Source organism: Hemibagrus wyckioides, linkage group LG10 (genome assembly GCF_019097595.1).
Source record: "Hemibagrus wyckioides isolate EC202008001 linkage group LG10, SWU_Hwy_1.0, whole genome shotgun sequence".
Lineage (NCBI taxonomy): Eukaryota > Metazoa > Chordata > Actinopteri > Siluriformes > Bagridae > Hemibagrus > Hemibagrus wyckioides.
In genome coordinates, this window is record NC_080719.1 from 15,177,558 (window position 1) to 15,195,744 (window position 18,187).

The following is an 18,187-nucleotide window of genomic DNA, read 5'->3' on the forward strand; positions in this document are numbered from 1 at the left end:
AGAGTGTGGGTGAGTGAGTGAGAGTGTGGGTGAGTGAGTGAGAGAGTGTGGGTGAGTGAGTGAGAGAGTGTGGGTGAGTGAGTGAGAGAGTGTGGGTGAGTGAGTGAGAGAGTGTGGGTGAGTGAGTGAGAGAGTGTGGGTGAGTGTGGGTGAGTGAGTGGGAGTGTGGGTGAGTGAGTGGCTGAGTGAGTGTGGGTGTGTGAGTGAGTGAGTGTGAGTGAGTGGGTGAGAGTGTGGGTGAGTGAGTGTGAGTGGCTGTGTGAGTGGGTGAGTGAGTGTGGGTGAGTGAGTGAGAGTGTGGGTGTGTGAGTAGGTGAGTGAGTGAGAGTGTGGGTGTGTGAGTAGGTGAGTGAGTGAGAGTGTGGATGGGTGAGTGAGAGTGTGGATGGGTGAGAGAGAGTGTGAGTGAGAGAGAGTGTGGGAGTGTGGGTGAGTGAGTGTGGGTGAGTGAGTGTGGGTGAGTGAGAGTGTGGGTGAGTGAGAGTGTGGGTGAGTGAGAGTGTGGGTGAGTGAGAGGGTGTGTGAGAGAGAGTGTGGGTGAGTGAGAGTGTGGGTGAGTGAGAGTGTGGGTGAGTGAGAGTGTGAGTGAGAGAGAGTGTGGGTGAGTGAGAGTGAGTGAGAGTGTTTGAGAGTGTGGGTGAGTGAGAGTGTTTGAGAGTGTGAGTGAGAGTGAGTGAGAGTGTTTGAGAGTGTGGGTGAGTGAGAGTGTTTGAGAGTGTGGGTGAGTGAGAGTGTGGGTGAGAGAGAGTGAGTGAGAGTGTGGGTGAGAGAGAGTGAGAGAGAGTGTGGGTGAGTGAGTGAGTGAGAGTGTGGGTGAGTGGGTGAGTGAGTGAGTGAGAGTGTGGGAGTGTGGGTGAGTGTGAGTGAGAGTGTGGGTGAGTGAGAGTGTGGGAGAGTGAGTGTGAGTGTGGGAGAGTGAGTGTGGGTGAGTGAGTGAGAGTGTGGGTGTGGGTGAGTGAGTGTGTTTGAGAGTGTGGGTGAGTGAGAGTGTGGGTGAGTGAGAGTGTGGGTGAGTGAGAGTGTGGGTGAGTGAGAGTGTTTGAGAGTGTGGGTGAGTGAGAGTGTGGGTGAGTGAGAGTGTGGGTGAGTGAGAGTGTGGGTGAGTGAGAGTGTTTGAGAGTGTGGGTGAGTGAGAGTGTTTGAGAGTGTGGGTGAGTGAGTGAGAGTGTGGGTGAGTGAGAGTGTGGGTGAGTGAGAGTGTTTGAGAGTGTGGGTGAGTGAGTGAGAGTGTGGGTGAGTGAGAGTGTTTGAGAGTGTGGGAGAGTGAGTGAGAGTGTGGGTGAGTGAGAGTGTTTGAGAGTGTGGGTGAGTGAGTGAGAGTGTGGGTGAGTGAGAGTGTTTGAGAGTGTGGGAGAGTGAGTGAGAGTGTGGGTGAGTGAGAGTGTTTGAGAGTGTGGGAGAGTGAGTGAGAGTGTGGGTGAGTGAGAGTGTTTGAGAGTGTGGGTGAGTGAGTGAGAGTGTGGGTGAGTGAGAGTGTTTGAGAGTGTGGGAGAGTGAGTGAGAGTGTGGGTGAGTGAGAGTGTGGGTGAGTGAGTGAGAGTGTGGGAGAGTGAGTGAGAGTGTGTGAGTGGGAGTGTGGGTGAGTGAGTGAGAGTGTGTGAGTGGGAGTGTGGGTGAGTGAGTGAGAGTGGGTGAGTGAGAGAGTGTGGGTGAGTGGGTGAGAGTGTGAGTGAGTGAGAGTGTGGGTGAGTGAGTGAGAGTGGGTGAGTGAGAGAGTGTGGGTGAGTGGGTGAGAGTGTGAGTGAGTGAGAGTGTGGGTGAGTGAGTGAGAGTGTGGGTGGTTGAGTGAGAGTGTGGGTGGTTGAGTGAGAGTGTGGATGGGTGAGTGAGAGTGTGGATGGGTGAGAGAGAGTGTGAGTGAGAGAGAGTGTGGGAGTGTGGGTGAGTGAGTGTGGGTGAGTGAGTGAGAGTGTGGGTGAGTGAGAGTGTGGGTGAGTGAGAGTGTGAGTGAGAGAGAGTGTGGGTGAGAGAGAGTGAGTGAGAGTGTGGGTGAGTGAGTGAGAGTGTGGGTGAGTGAGTGAGAGTGTGGGTGAGTGAGTGAGAGTGTGGGTGAGTGAGAGTGTGAGTGAGAGAGAGTGTGGGTGAGTGAGTGAGAGAGAGTGTGGGTGAGTGAGTGAGAGAGAGTGTGGGTGAGTGAGAGAGTGGGTGAGTGTGGGTGAGTGTGAGTGAGAGTGTGGGTGAGTGAGTGTGGGTGAGTGTGGGTGAGTGTGGGTGAGTGTGAGTGAGAGTGTGGGAGAGTGAGTGTGAGTGTGGGAGAGTGAGTGTGGGTGAGTGAGTGAGAGTGTGGGTGAGTGAGTGTGTTTGAGAGTGTGGGAGAGTGAGTGTGGGTGAGTGAGAGTGTGGGTGAGTGAGAGTGTTTGAGAGTGTGGGTGAGTGAGAGTGTTTGAGTGTGGGGGTGAGTGAGTGAGAGTGTGGGTGAGTGAGAGTGTGGGTGAGTGAGAGTGTGGGTGAGTGAGAGTGTTTGAGAGTGTGGGTGAGTGAGTGAGAGTGTGGGTGAGTGAGAGTGTTTGAGAGTGTGGGAGGGTGAGTGAGAGTGTGGGTGAGTGAGAGTGTGGGAGAGTGAGTGAGAGTGTGGGAGAGTGAGTGAGAGTGTGGGAGAGTGAGTGAGAGTGTGGGTGAGTGAGAGTGTGGGTGAGTGAGAGTGTGGGTGAGTGAGAGTGTGGGTGAGTGGGTGAGTGTGAGTGAGTGGGTGTGGGTGAGTGAGAGTGTGGGAGAGTGAGAGTGTGGGTGAGTGAGTGAGAGTGTGGGTGAGTGAGAGTGTGGGTGAGTGAGAGTGTGGGTGAGTGGGTGAGTGTGAGTGAGAGTGTGGGAGAGTGAGAGTGTGGGTGAGTGAGTGAGAGTGTGGGTGAGTGAGTGAGAGTGTGGGTGAGTGAGAGTGTGGGAGAGTGAGAGTGTGGGTGAGTGGGTGAGTGTGAGTGAGTGGGTGTGGGTGAGTGAGAGTGTGGGTGAGTGAGTGAGAGTGTGGGTGAGTGAGAGTGTGGGTGAGTGAGTGAGAGTGTGGGTGAGTGAGAGTGTGGGAGAGTGAGAGTGTGGGTGAGTGAGTGAGAGTGTGGGTGAGTGAGTGAGAGTGTGAGTGAGTGGGTGTGGGTGAGTGAGAGTGTGGGAGAGTGAGAGTGTGGGTGAGTGAGTGAGAGTGTGGGTGAGTGAGAGTGTGGGTGAGTGAGTGAGAGTGTGGGTGAGTGAGAGTGTGGGAGAGTGAGAGTGTGGGTGAGTGAGTGAGAGTGTGGGTGAGTGAGTGAGAGTGTGGGTGAGTGAGAGTGTGGGTGAGTGAGAGTGTGGGTGAGTGAGAGTGTGGGTGAGTGAGAGTGTGAGTGAGTGGGTGTGGGTGAGTGAGAGTGTGGGAGAGTGAGAGTGTGGGAGAGTGAGAGTGTGGGTGAGTGAGTGAGAGTGTGGGTGAGTGAGAGTGTGGGTGAGTGAGAGTGTGGGTGAGTGAGAGTGTGGGTGAGTGTGGGTGTTTGAGAGTGTGGGAGAGTGAGTGTGAGAGTGAGAGTGAGTGTGAGAGTGAGTGTGAGTGTGAGAGTGAGTGTGAGAGTGAGAGTGAGTGTGAGTGTGAGAGTGAGAGTGAGTGTGAGTGTGAGTGTGAGAGAGTGAGTGTGAGAGAGTGAGTGTGAGAGAGTGAGTGTGAGAGAGTGAGTGTGAGAGAGTGAGTGTGAGAGAGTGTGAGAGTGTGAGTGTGAGTGTGAGAGTGTGAGTGTGAGAGTGTGAGTGTGAGAGTGAGTGTGAGAGAGTGAGTGTGAGAGAGTGAGTGTGAGAGAGTGAGAGTGAGTGTGAGAGTGAGTGTGAGAGTGAGAGTGAGAGTGAGGGTGAGGGTGAGAGTGAGGGTGAGGGTGAGGGTGAGAGTGAGGGTGAGTGTGAGAGTGAGGGTGAGTGAGGGTGAGTGAGGGTGAGTGTGAGAGAGTGAGTGTGAGAGAGTGAGTGTGAGAGAGTGAGTGTGAGAGTGAGTGTGAGAGAGTGAGTGTGAGAGTGTGAGAGTGAGTGTGAGAGAGTGAGTGTGAGAGAGTGAGTGTGAGAGAGTGAGTGTGAGAGAGTGAGTGTGAGAGAGTGAGTGTGAGAGAGTGAGTGTGAGAGTGAGTGTGAGAGTGAGTGTGAGAGTGAGTGTGAGAGTGAGTGTGAGTGTGTGTGAGAGTGAGTGTGAGAGAGTGAGTGTGAGAGTGAGTGTGAGAGAGTGAGTGTGAGAGAGTGAGTGTGAGAGAGTGAGTGTGAGAGAGTGAGTGTGAGAGTGAGTGTGAGAGAGTGAGTGTGAGTGTGACAGAGATTACAGGGCATTGATGGTGAGATTTGAACACAGATCAACACAGAGGCCTGAACCATTGTTAGTTGTTCTATAAAGAGCCTCCATTCTGGCAGTCCCACATCAGACTGTAAAATGGATGCAGTACAGACCTGCCTAAAAACAAACTCTGAGCAAAAATATTAGAGTATGTCATATAACAACAATCAGTTTTAAAGGCTGTGGCAAGGTATCCTTATAAAACTTCTCATCATACTTATTAAAAAATGTTCCCATTGCAGCCAGGGATATTTTACGAAATGAAAATGTCTGTGATGCTGTCTTATAGGTTAAAGAAAAAGAGCTAAACATTTGAGGAAACAAATGTGATAGTGCGTCTTTGTTGCTTCTCAAATACTCTGATGTATTTAGAAAGACTGCATTTCCCATGCGTTATTCCAGTTGAGTCCCTCAACGAGCTCAGGTGTTAAACAATGTACCAGCTCCGTAATTATTGTCTAATGGTCATGCTCAAACATGCAGCCAGTGATTTTTTTTTATTATTAAACAACATAAATGCTTCCAAAACAATTCATTAAAAACATCTAAGATTTTGATGTAGACAGCTTGTAAAGTTCATGCTGTATTGAGTATGAAAATAGTCCAAAACACAACAGAAATGATGTTTATGTAAAATTACAGTAATTGTCTTGAATTATTTGGATGTCAGTTGACTGTCCAAAAGTGTGGACACAACACATGAAAGGGTTAAAATGCAGTGTCCATCCTAAACAGATCATCATGCTACACAACACTGGCTATTAAACCTCATTGACGACATGCTGACAGATGAGTTTCCAACCTGTTCAGGTGAGCAGCTGTTGTAGACCCAGGAGACCACTCAGAAAGCTCTGAAACAGCCAGCAGCCAGTGCAGTCCTCCAGCTTTTTAATTAACCATGTGACCTCAACTTCACGTCTGATAAATCAGTGATCGTGGTGTAGAAAGGTAAATTTTAAAGCTTGAAGTTAAACAGATTTGTTGTTTATACTTTAGTAAGCATTTGATCAGATGACGGTCGACAGTTAGTATTCATATCACATTATTTATTTATGGACAGAAGGTTACTTTACATGTATCTCAGATGTCTTTATCTAAGCAGCTGTTTCATAGCCATGCTCAAACAATCCTGAGGGGTAGGAACTCCTGTCCTGACACTTACTGTGATCTTGCTTGTACTTATTTGCCATGTTCAACCCAAGAGATTTATGTACTGCTGTGTGGAGATTTAAGCACGGTGATCTCTTATATGCGTGAAGGGCAATTCACACTGAATGTTTTTTTTGCTTTCTGCCTGTCAACACTGACATTTGCACATGATTTGGCACACACTTTTGTCCAAAGTGACTTACAGTAATGTAGAGCAGTTGGAGGTTAGGGTCCTTGGCATTCCTGGGAATCGGTGTTTTTATTGCGCCGCTGGAAGCGTAACCAAATATTAACACATCATTCCTCCCCACTCGCATATGTCAGTTATAAGCTCTATGGCTTCAATGAAATTGCAGGTTTCTTCTATAGACCACATTAAGGACACCTTGAGGACACCTAGTTTGTTTATCTGATACCATTTGCTGTTTGCATATAACTAAAATAAACCAACAAGCAAAAATCCTAGAGGCTGGTTTTGGCCATATGAGAAAAATATCATATTATTCCCATAAACATGATGCGCATTACATATGTAGGTTTGTTAATCATTTCCCTGTTTTCATATTTAAAAATATTTAGTTGAAATAAATAAATAAATAGTAAGTAATTATACACGTAATTTAGTTTAAAATGTTTTCTATCATATCCCACATTTGTACATAGCATTTCTGCAGCACTTCAGCTCTGTGCTTTGTCTAAGTCTGCGTTTCATGGCGCTTCTACAGAAGAAAGCTACACGCAGCTGTTCAAATGGCATGTTCACTTCCTGCAACTAGGTCAGTTCAGGGTCAATCACTTTTTCAGGTAGGGAGATTGCCTGGTCTAAATTGCCCCAAGTGTAAATGACTGTGATTTTGTGTGTGTGTGTGTGTGGTGCTCTGTGCTGGACTGCTGTCCTCATCCTAAGTCTCTGTCCGTTTTGTATCCAGTGTTTCTGAGATCCAATGCAACCCTGACAAGAATAAAGTGCTTACTGAAGATGAATGAACAAATTAAATGTGCGTCAGCGATCTAAAACAATAGTGACTAGGATCATCATTCATCAGACAGCTTTCCGTTTCTGTTTCTTAAGACAGTTCAGCTCAAGACATACTGGAGTGAAAGCAAACCTGAACGATCCACACAGCAGTGCTGTAACGTTAGCACTCACTGTCATTTTACTTTTTGGTAGAATTTTTTTATGGTGGAATTTACTAGATTTTTTTAGGTTTGTGTATGAATATGCGAGAGAGAGAGAGAAAGGTCTGCTGATTTGGCGTGTTTTCTCCCGGTGACACAGCTAATAACAAGCCGTCAGTGCGATCACACACACCACGCTCATGCATTATGCATGAACAAGATTAATCTATCCTCCATGCTAGCAAAGCTCTCAAGCCTTCATCCTCCTCCACTTCTCACCTTCTATTTTGTGGTATGCCATGGCTGGCCCATATGATCAGGCTAATGCAGCTGTTTGTCAATTTCAATTATGGCCTCCTTTGAACTGTGGACTACTTTCACCTAAGGGAGAAATAGAGGGAGGTAATATTCTGCCTGTCAATCAACCCCTCACTGTGTTTTCTCCTTCACTTGCTGATCTTTCTTTCTCCATTACATTCCCTTTTGCCCTCCTTTCTTACCTTCAGCATGGCTGCAATTCATATTCATTAGTCAGGTCTAAAAATAATTTACAGTGCATTGACAATACAATATAAGGACAAATTACTGTACATACTGCTAAATAAATACATCTGGATAAAGAAAAATTTAGGCAGAAGTAGAACATGCTTTCTATTTGTTTTTTCAAAGCAAAATACACATTTCCCTCATTTATGTATGTTTATGAACGTAAAACAGTGACATCAGATGTAGGTATAAACCTCAGCAGGTTTTGCTCAGCTTTAGCTTCTGATCCTCATCCTCCTATGCTTTGTCTTTGGCACCGAATCTATATACATATCTATTATTAAATCAGTGTGTTTATCATTTCATCTAGCGGTCCAAGAGAACATAGTTAATGGTTTTTGGGTCGGATCCCATGTGGGTGTTAGATTACACAGCAGCTGAATGTGCTCTCATCCAAGTGTGCTCTAATAGTTTGTAGGAGGAAGCAATTGTTAGACTTCCCTCTCCCAGTCTGGGAGATGTCATGGAATAACTGTGACTAAATTGAGATGAAACTGGAAAAGAATAAGACATAGTTGGTCCAGTAACTACACAAATACGGTATAAAGGAAGTTATTTCTTATAGTTTCTTTTGCATTTGCTATGGAAATTTTGTAGGCTTCATCATTACATGGTGTCAGAACAACATGGTCAAGCAGGTTATCTCTCTCTCATGAGCCTTTTTGGCAGCCATGCAATTTTCAGACCTTCTGAAGACAGAAGCCGCCTGGTTTAACCCCTGCTAAGAGCGATGAGACCACAATCGATACGCTCACACTGTGTCCTCACTACTGAATCTTCTAGATCCATCTGTCCCTGAGTGATGGTGCAAAATCTGGAAGTCTCATAGCCAACGTAGCCATCCGGTGTCTCCCAGCACGCTTCACAGGAACGTTGTTCACTGTCAGCTTGCTTTTCTGAGTTGTTCACTCTATTCCTGTCGCAGGCTTGGGAGTGAGCTTTTATTTCTACTGCTGATGTGTTGTCAGGCTGATTTTAAAGGGCTGGAACCCACTGAGGGAGAAGACTATGCATCAGTCCTGACTTTAATGAGACCAGAGCAAGCACTGTGGGGGTTTTGAGTGAGAAGCATTGTTAGTGTCTGTAATGTGCTTTCTACAGATCTCCAGACATGGATGAATTCCTCACTGGTAAATTTAACGTCAGGTTTAAATCACTTCACCGTTTCCATAACCCCAGTGGCATTATGGGTCTCCTGCATGTCCACCTCTCCACCCCGCTCCCTTCACCCATACTTTCTGTATTATTATAACTGTACATTGTATTAATATATTGCAGTTATATAGTGCTCAAGGACACTGTATGCACACATATTCCAAAAAAAAAGTAGGAAGAACAAAGGGAAAGTGTTGGCAAGAAGACATGTATTAAGCCGACTTAAAATGGGAGAGTCCCCAATTGTCAGTCTAGCACCACCGGTAGACCAGTATTGGTGGACCCTTGGAGTCTAAACATGAGTCTTTTACTGTAGGGGCTCAGAGAGATACTGAGGGGCGAAGCCATATTTTCTTGTTGCAAAGATTTTCCAGGAAGTTTGAAGCAAAGATCAGCAAGACATCACTTTCTAGAACATATGGTTTATTTGTAATGATATGCCAGCCTTTGGACAGGCAGAGAACAGAGTGTCAGGTTCACTTCTGAAAAAGAGAACAGATAGTCTGACATCTAGGCTGTCTCTGCTGGCTGATGCGATGGGAAGAAGTTACACTGGTTAAAGAGCAAAGCATTTTAGTGTGAAGTAGACAGGCTGGAAGATTTACTCTTAGATGTTGATTCTTCTCGGTCAGTGAGGGGAAATGCCTCCACAAGAAGAGTGGATTGTATGTAGCAGTCAAAGGTGAGGTGGAAAAAAGTGAGATAACCTCCTGGCTATTAAACATCCTGCTTCAAAACAACACCTTACAAAATAGTTGTGTCTCTACAGTCTCATTGGCTCTTTATACAGACACTTGTGAGCATATGACAGTAACTGATTTATGCATTAATGTGTCAGGCCTGTTTTTGAAATAAGCTATATTTCATATTTTGATGAAATATAGTCATCAAAATAATATCAATACATTTATATCAATAATACATATATATCAATAATACAATACATAATATCAATACATTTAATTATTTATTGAACATAATCATACTCAACTCATTCTATGAGTTTCATTTTATGTATTTATTTATTTATTTATTTTTATTTTATTTTTAAGTAAAATCAACTGTGTTTTACGACATGCCTAAGAACACCCTGACCCATGATAAAATCACTGTAACACACATCCTCGAGTGGCTCTGCTGTGTCCAATCTATCTGTGGAGACTTTACCAAGGTGAGCCTGGCTCGGATCAATAGACATAAAGGACACCAGTGTTATCTTTATCCAGATGCAAGAGTTGAATCAGACACACCGAACCTGGTGGTGTTAGCTTCCTGAAGTCAGTCAACAGAAGTGTTTAGAGCATTACTTAAACATAAATCATTAGCAAGTTTGCTTAAACAGTTATATCCATGCAGTAGTTAAAGATGTAAGTGTATTGTTTTGATGTTGAATGTTTCTATTTAAGTGAAGGTGTGGTGGAGGTTATGGGTGTTCAGGACTATATCACCATGCACAATGTACACTGCTCTGTTTATTTATGAACTCTATTTGTCAGTAACCCAGCATTTATGAGGCACCTCTCAAAGTAGCATTTCATTTCCTTTCTTGCTGGCAGAAAGAGAGAGAGAGATGCAGGAGGTTGCAGAAGACAAAGGCACAGTAAAAGAGAGAACACAGAGGGGGGAGAGAGAGGAGAGAAGAGGATAGACAGCCCAGTGAACATTCAATCACACAGCATTGTGTGATCAGCCCCATACTGTGGCAGAATTGCAGCTCGAGTCCTTCACTGGTGTTAAAAACTCAGCTTACAGAAATAACCAAATCAGCCCGACATTGCATTTACGCTAACAGTGTAGATCAGAAGTGTCCTATCTTATAAACAAAGTGCTCGTATGGACGCAGGTTTTTGTTTCAACCAAGCAGGAGCTACAGAGAAGACTTGCATTGCATTGTTTGATGCAGGAAAAGGGTTGTAAATAAATTTTGAGAAATTCATTTATTTTCACAATCTAAAAATAATTGAAACAAAAAACCAACAGCAATGTGTCAAATATAATAAAGCACTTAGTATATACATATTGTAGTGCACTGCATGGGTTCTCCATCCTGTAAAGTGTGTGTAGTTAGCCTAGAGTATATAGGGAATAGGACACCATTTAGGATTAACTATATATAAATAAAATATATAAATATATATTTATATATTTAAATAAATATATATATAATATAAATATATAAATAAAAAAGATTGTTTCAAAGTTTTTGTCATTGTAGGGTATTGGCTCAATTTTCACTTTCTGTATTCCACCTGAATTAATTTTTATTTTATTTTTCCCCCGAGAAATTTACCATCCTACCCCAATCACTCCCAATATGCTCCAGTGGTATCTCCACTGCTTCAAAAGGTGTACTTTATCTTCAGTCTTTATCTAAATAAATCACCTGTTCGTGCCTCTCTGCTGCTGGCTAATGTCTGTGAACTGGTCTGTAATTAGGGAGTGTCCCCTCGTTCTGTACAGACGTCCACAGCACAGCGAGTACTACAGCACACAGGCCATGTGCACTAAGTGCTGCCCACAGACTCGTCTGCTTGACTGCACACTACACATCTAGTGAGATGATGAGGGGCTAATGCAACCCTTAACACGGCCATCAGCTGTGTATTAGCCCAGCTAATTCAGTCTGCGTTTATTTATAGTGCCATTAATTTGCGATATGGGGAGATTAATAGGGTAAATGTGTTTGTGTGTGAGGATGGATGTTTAGATTAATGTTCCCAGTGCAGTGTTTTTTTTTTTCTGAATCATGAAAACACAATCTGTACATTGTCTTGTTTGTGAAGCTGGACAGAAATTGTAAGATGAAGGGGAATGATAGTGTCTAATTCTCTGTATCAGTTCACTGCATCGCTCATCAATGCTTTGCAGCCTGTTGCCTACAGAGGACCAACATGGAGACATTGATGTTTTTTTCCGCAGTTTGTAGCCAGCATGCACAGATGCATTTTATATATAATGTATTTTTAAATATATATGTGAATTTATGTTCTGATACTGGATATGTTAATGTGTTAAACAACTTAGAAAACGTTTGTTTGAAGCCATCCATTTTCAAATAACCAAAAATATTGGCACTTGACTTCTCCCGGTGTGCCCTGGATAGGTCGTTTGTTTAAAAAATGAATAGCTCTGAATGTCTACTCAAGGTTGTCTGTGAAGTGTGTTATTAAAACGGATAAACCAACATAAATACCAGGGAGCTGTGTATTGGAGAAAAGCAAGCCACTGAATCTGGGAAAGGAGAGAAAATCTCTGAGAGCCATTGCACTATATAGACCCTGCTGTTAAAATAACTGCATGGAAGATTAAATACAAAAAAAATGCATTTTGGTTGATAAATAACGTGAACTTTGGTTATCGCGGCATGAAAATTTCAAGCTGTAAGCATCCTAGTGTACGCTGGTAACTGGGGCTGAGCTATTATTAGAACTATTATACAACTACAGTCCTGGGAAAAAAGGAAGAAAGAACACCTTCCTTCAATTCTGTCTTTTTTATTTAAAGTTCCTACATAACATTCGTGTGGCTCTGTTATGAATGAAACAGAAAAGTTGAAAGTAGGTGCAATTTCTTCTTTAGAAGAATGTCTGTTTTTAAAATAAAACTAGTCTACTCTTCTCCTGATTTTTAATCCTGTTTGAGCCATTTCATTACTCCTGCTCAACCTTTTATTACTATTCCATGTCTAAGTGGGATTCCCATAGTCACTGCTGGTTGAGTATGTAGAACTAATTTAGCGTTTGAAACCCTTCACAGCTAACATGTTCAACGTTTTTCAATCATCGTGTCTTTTTATACTAGCCATCTTGCCTGGTGTGCTAAACCTTTATCTGTTTCATTGATTCTGGCTGAGAGGATCCTGTGCCGGGGGTTATCGTTAAATCTGACCTCTGGGCAGTGTTATTTGAGGTCGATCGCATCACTGTTTCAGCCTGAAATGAAAAAGAACTGACGGCCGAAGCTGCGCCACTCGGACACGGTTTCTTAGCAGCAAGGCAGTCTTTTTATAGACCTCTAAGCGCCTCTAATTTTCCAAGTGGCAGCAAAAGCCCATGGGTGAAGTGGGAGACGTCCACCGCCATCTGCCTGCTCTTTGTCCCTCACACTGGAATCCAATTGAAGGCGGCAGACTTTGTTCTGGTGCCTGCTTTGCTTCGCATCTTTCCTTCACCTTTTAATGCGTGTGCCTTTCTCTGATTTTCTGCCTTCTCCTCATGCTTCATCAGCTCAGGTCTTTGTGTTCTTGTGTAAAGAAACTGTACAGAAAATTTAATTTGTATATAGGGTTTTACTTTTTTCCAATCAGCCGGTATTGACCATAAGCTCTCAAGATAGAAATAAGATCATAAAGTGTAAACCATTTTGGTTCTTTTACATTTTCTTATTTAACCAGCAGTGCACATAAATCTGGCCCGAGAGCATGCACTCCTTTTGGAAAAAACTGATTCACGAGCATCTGTCGTAAGCCTTACGTTAATCAGATAAGTTTAATATTAATGACTCATTAACATTTATTTAGATGTTCAAAGTATTTAAATCTTTTATAAAGGTGAAAATAATTGACACGAAAACAAAATTTCCCTTTTCCCGCACAGCTGATCTGTTAAAAAATGTAGCTTTATTAAATTAAATGGCGCAAGTTGATTTTATGAAAAGCAGCAGAGATGGGCAGCTCTGTTATAGCTGTAGGTGGATCTAATTTCAGGGTCTGAAAATGCAACCAGAAGCCTGAAATAAATATAAGCCAGACTATTGCTTCGGCTAGAATCATGTTTAAGAAAACTCCACTTTAAATACACTCTGCATTAAACACTGATAATAATAATAACAGAAAAGGTCAGAGTACTCTTCAATGGGAGCTCCCTTTCAGTGTGATGCATTGTGCTTATTATAATCCAATACAATACACTGTGGCTCACGCAGTACTGCTTCTTTGTTTTTCGATTAGAATTTGTTCACTAATAAATCACCCGCTTCTCTATTATCCCCTTCACTTCCTTGTTCAGCTGGCTGCTCTTTGATAAAGCTAATTAGTAGAGCACAAGGACTTGAAATGAAGCGGTACAGGTGAGAGAAGAAACGCCGCCTGTCTCTTCCTCTCTGGAGTCGGATGATAAATGACAGTTTAGATTTGCAGTGACACACGCCGTTAATTGAATCAAACTGTTCATAACTCGCCCTGTCAGAGAGATTTCAGCCGTCCGTGTCTGGTGTTAAATGACGCCTGGGAGCTTGAAGTGGTCATTTGTTAACGGCACTGTGGACCAACGTGAGTGTCAGAGTATGTTTATTGTGATTGTGCTGTGCTTGAATATAAGAAGGTCCTTTCTTTATCCACACACATTAATCTAGTCAGAGCGACATCTAGGTTTCCTGTATCAAAACACAACATACAACGTCAGTGACTTTGACCATGACGTTGTTGTTGTAGTTGTGTCAGACGAGTCGGTCTTACTGTTTCAAAAACTGCTGATTTTCACTCTAGAGTTTGTACACAAACTGGGTAGGTGATTTTGCTTCAAGACTAGATGCTGCTGATGAATACACACTGCTGAAGACATACTGCTGATGAAACGACTTGATTGAATATAAACCTGTAGACAATTGACGATGCTTTTTTTGAAGGTTATTTTAGCACAGGACTCGCCATCCATTTCTGAGTAATTGTGCTGTAATACCGTTTCAGGAGTGTCCGTGTGCCTGCAGTTCCATACTGACGTTTTGCAGTAGAAGGCTGTGGATTGATGTTACACTCATTTCTCTCTGTGCTATTGAATGCCATTCATTCCAAGGCTTCGGCTTCTAGTGCATTATTCTCAAACTAACAAATGGCTCATGGCAGCAATGTGCCTGTCATGCTCGCTGTGTGTGTGTGTGAGAGCGACAGAGAAGAAGAGAAGCTCATCTGTCAGAGCTGAAGCCTTTTATCTGCAGCTCTACAGTATGTGCCTTCCAGAAGCTCATTCTGGCCAGGAAACACTTCGGGACAGATTTCTCTCGAGGAGCTGCTCACTTGGACCACAACATCCAGAAACGACAGAAATCGCAAAATTGTCCAGTTCTGCACCATCATTCCAAAGCTTATTTTTATGATTGGCTTCATCTATAATGGTATTAATTCACATGTCCTTGTTCAGCATTTCTGTAGACAATACACTGAGGCATGTTTGGAATAACTGGATCTTAGGGATGGGAGATGAGAGGGACAGCAAATAATGATATAATATCATTGTTGTAATAGATTATGTCACAGATCTTTTTTTTAATGTATTGTAATATATTTAATTTTGAAATGTATTTTTGTTCAATTTAAGAAGTCACAGATTTGATATTCAAAATGAGCAAATGTATATATTTATATGGATGTGCCATATTTAGAGTACATGAGACTAACTGATGTTTTTCGAATAGAAATAAAGCAGCTGTATCATTTGCATGTGCGTATGTACTTTTGCTAAAATTCTAGCAAGCTTGATCACCAAAAGGCCCCCAGAAAAATGAAGCGAATCATGGCAGACGTGTGTAATAATATACACTCACTCTGACCACTTTATTAGGAACGCCTGTGCACCTGCTTATTCATGCAGTTATCTAATCAGCTAATGTGGCAGCAGAGTAAAGCATCTCAGTGATCTGTGCCAGTGATCTCAGTGGCATTGGTTGGTTATGCAAGACAGGCCAGATCTCAGTATCAATTTTCCATCATAATAAATCCCATCTCTACTATTAATACTTATTGTTTTGGCTTGTTTTCATTCAGAAAATGTTATGGCTTATTTGGGTAGACTGTGATCATGTGTTCATTGGAAATTTAGTGGTAAGACGTCAGTGATGTATGCCAGGTTGATCACGCCAGTAAATGTCACCTAGCTCAAGTTTCTGAGATGGGCAAAGTTGCTGTATTCTAAAATTACATCCTCTTCATTTTCTTATTTTATTCTGACATGCCCAATTTGTTTTTTTTTTAGACCAACGTAGTTGTTTGAAAAATAAAAGCATCAGTTTGTTAAGTAGAATCTCTAGTTATTCTGAGTTGCCCTGCTCTTCTTGCATGCTGATGTGCTGACATGTTTCATTACTTTCAACACCTCCAGAAATCGTTCAGAAAGCAAACACTGTGTGCGCTTTGTCTCCTTTGTCGTTTTACTATCCAACTCTCAGCACAGTGAAAAGAGAAGTTGTGCCATGTTTCTCTCTCCATCAGTCCGAGCTGTGTAAACATTTCAGGATTAAATGTTTATTCTCTTTCTCAAGGACTTTCTGCCTCTCAGTTTTGCTTTGTTGACAACAGACATTTCAGCCTATCAAGTGCAGTACAAGAAACGTCTATACGGAGGAAAAATACATATTCATTGCATGTGTTGCTAGTTGTTGTTATAATTATTTATTTATTTGGGTAATCATTGGTGTCTTACTCTTACACGTCTCATTTCAATTTTATTTTATCTGGCACACTACTTTCCACTCACTATGCATTTCTTTGCAGTTTATATGTGCGACTGTCATTCTGCTGCAGAATGAATCTAGTCGTAACTAAACGTTAAGTTTATGGAGAGGAAATACAGTAATGACCTGCCTCTGTGTAGAGGACAGTGGTCATATATTTAAGAACTCTGCATTGTCCTCCATGGTGGTGAAAAGTTCTTAGACCCTGTTAAGAACTGCTTGCAGGAGTGAAAGTGCTGTAAATCTCATTGTAGACTTGGCATCATACCCACCCAACATTTAGCCTATTGTAGGATGCTATTTTCAGCTGTAGTGTTACAAGGATGAAGCCACCAGGCGACCGTATTACAACATGTCCTTTCTCTGTGTTTGTTTGTGTGATGTGATCTCCAGGACTCGCCACAGGAAGGTGTCATTACCAGAGACATTCATCGCACCTTCCCTGCTCACGACTACTTTAAGGACTCGGATGGTGACGGTCAAGATTCTCTCTACAAGATCTGCAAGGTGAGCAGTTATACTGGTGGAAGCCTACTAATAGAACAAAAATAGCAGAACATTAATCTGCAATATTTACAATACAGGTATTATTGCTCTTCTTTTCTAGCCCGATGGAGCAAATTTCCATTTGTACATCCCACAGAGTTGTTGAATTCTTGAGTATGATTGATCAGAAACTATGATTCTGTAATGCCTGCTTTGACCATGGTATTTATATATAATATGCTGTTACTTTCATCAATATGTAATATGTCGTTTCTGTCACTCCTGATATTTAACTGAAGGCCAAGGTCAGCAGACTAAACAGCTGAAATGAGGTGTGGCTTCTGTTTGATTGGAATAAAACCTGCAGCCACACAGGTCCATTGTAGATAAGATTAGACAGCACTGGTACAGCCATTATTGCGTCACACATACTGTTCCCAGTTTCATTGTTGTTTTCTGGAACCCTGATTAGCCGATCTATTCAGAACTTATCTGCATATTCAGGTGTCTGTGTTTCATTCTGTATGATGTTAACGTTCTCGATGTTCTCTCAGAAATTCAGTGCGAGTTTATTAGTAGTTCTTTGAAATGGAGTATGGCATCTTTAAGATGGAAAAAAATGTTTGTTGATGTTAAATCAGCAGTACCAAGTTAAAATGGCTATGAAGAGGGCTCCCAAGTGGTGCTGCAGAAAAGTGTTTGCCCTGTTTTTGAGAGTTGGTTAGTTTGAATCCTGACAATGCCACGGCCATCCATAGCCGGTAGTCCTAGAGAGCTCTGAGTGGGAGGGATAGTGTTACTCAGAGTGACACTTGCCAGTCTTTGAGCTCATCTATACAGAAGAGGGTGGATAGTGTTTTTGTCTGAGTGTCTTAAGCTGCCCTGTAATGTAGCATTAGCAACAGTTTGGAAAGATCTGGTATCTTCACATGTATTAGTTGGAAGTATTTATTAGAATTCACACTTCCCAGTAATTAGGAATTAGCAGAAAACCAATTTTGAGGGGGCTAGCATAATGAATAGTATTTGTTGTAGCAATTGTATGTCATAGCTGTAACCTGAAAGTGTTTATTTTTAAAAAGATTTTATGTAAAATAACAGGTTTCCTGTTGTCTGCAGGCTTACTCTGTGTATGATGAGGAGATTGGATATTGCCAAGGCCAGTCCTTCCTGGCTGCAGTGCTGCTGTTGCATGTAAGTATTCATCACATGTACTGTAACAATTCAGTGTGAATATTGTAAAAAGAGGTTTGACAAACCAAAAACAACAAAATATATTGCCACAAACTCTTTGGGTTTTAATAGTGTACATCTGATTTGTTTTGACTTGATTATCTGTTGGCCAAGATACAGTTTGGTTTGCACAATTTGTTTACTGTATGATGTATTTCCCAAAAGATATGCTTGTTTTTGTATGAACAAACATGAATAGTTCTCCCCATTTGACCAAATTTAGTAAGGCAGAAGAAGAAATTAGAGAAGATGAAGAATTACAGTAGGTTTCCAGCACCTTAGGTTTGGTCTGGGATTGCAAACAACTCCTAACTAAAAGCCAAATAACTAAAGTGTCAAAAAAAAAAATGAGAGCAAGGGAATTATGGTGATATGAGTTATCTTTTATATTTTATAGGCGTCTGTTAATTTCATTGAAATTGCAATAAAGACAGCTCTGTCCTGGCTAATTTCTGGGTCAGAAAATTTTAAATGTGTCCGAAATGAAACTTTAGGTTTATAAGTTTGTTTACTGTATAAAGTGTGTGTATGTATTAAGGGCTTCTTACTTAGAAAGCCCAGAAGGTGACAGGAATATTAATGTCTGAGACTGTCTACCTGCAGGAGCCCATTCAGTCCTGGACACACACACTGTCTCTGTGATTTAATACCCACCTTAACCTCTCTCCCTCAAATATAACCCCACACACGGTCTACAACTCAGCACCAGACAAATGCTTTCTACAGTGCTTGCAACAAACCATTTCACTTTAACCACAGTATGAGACATCTCACTCGATTTCT

General features: G+C 42.3%; 1 protein-coding gene across 2 annotated transcripts in view; it reads left to right on the forward strand.

Annotated features, from left to right (window-relative positions):
• The window catches only part of rabgap1l (RAB GTPase activating protein 1-like), a 104,281-nt gene that overhangs the window by 53,829 nt on the left and 32,265 nt on the right, over positions 1 to 18,187 (forward strand). For both annotated transcript variants that reach the window (XM_058400648.1, XM_058400649.1), the window contains exons 14-15: positions 16,079 to 16,192; positions 17,291 to 17,365. In XM_058400648.1, the coding sequence (XP_058256631.1) occupies positions 16,079 to 16,192; positions 17,291 to 17,365 (189 nt within the window). The remainder of the gene's footprint in view (positions 1 to 16,078; positions 16,193 to 17,290; positions 17,366 to 18,187) is intronic.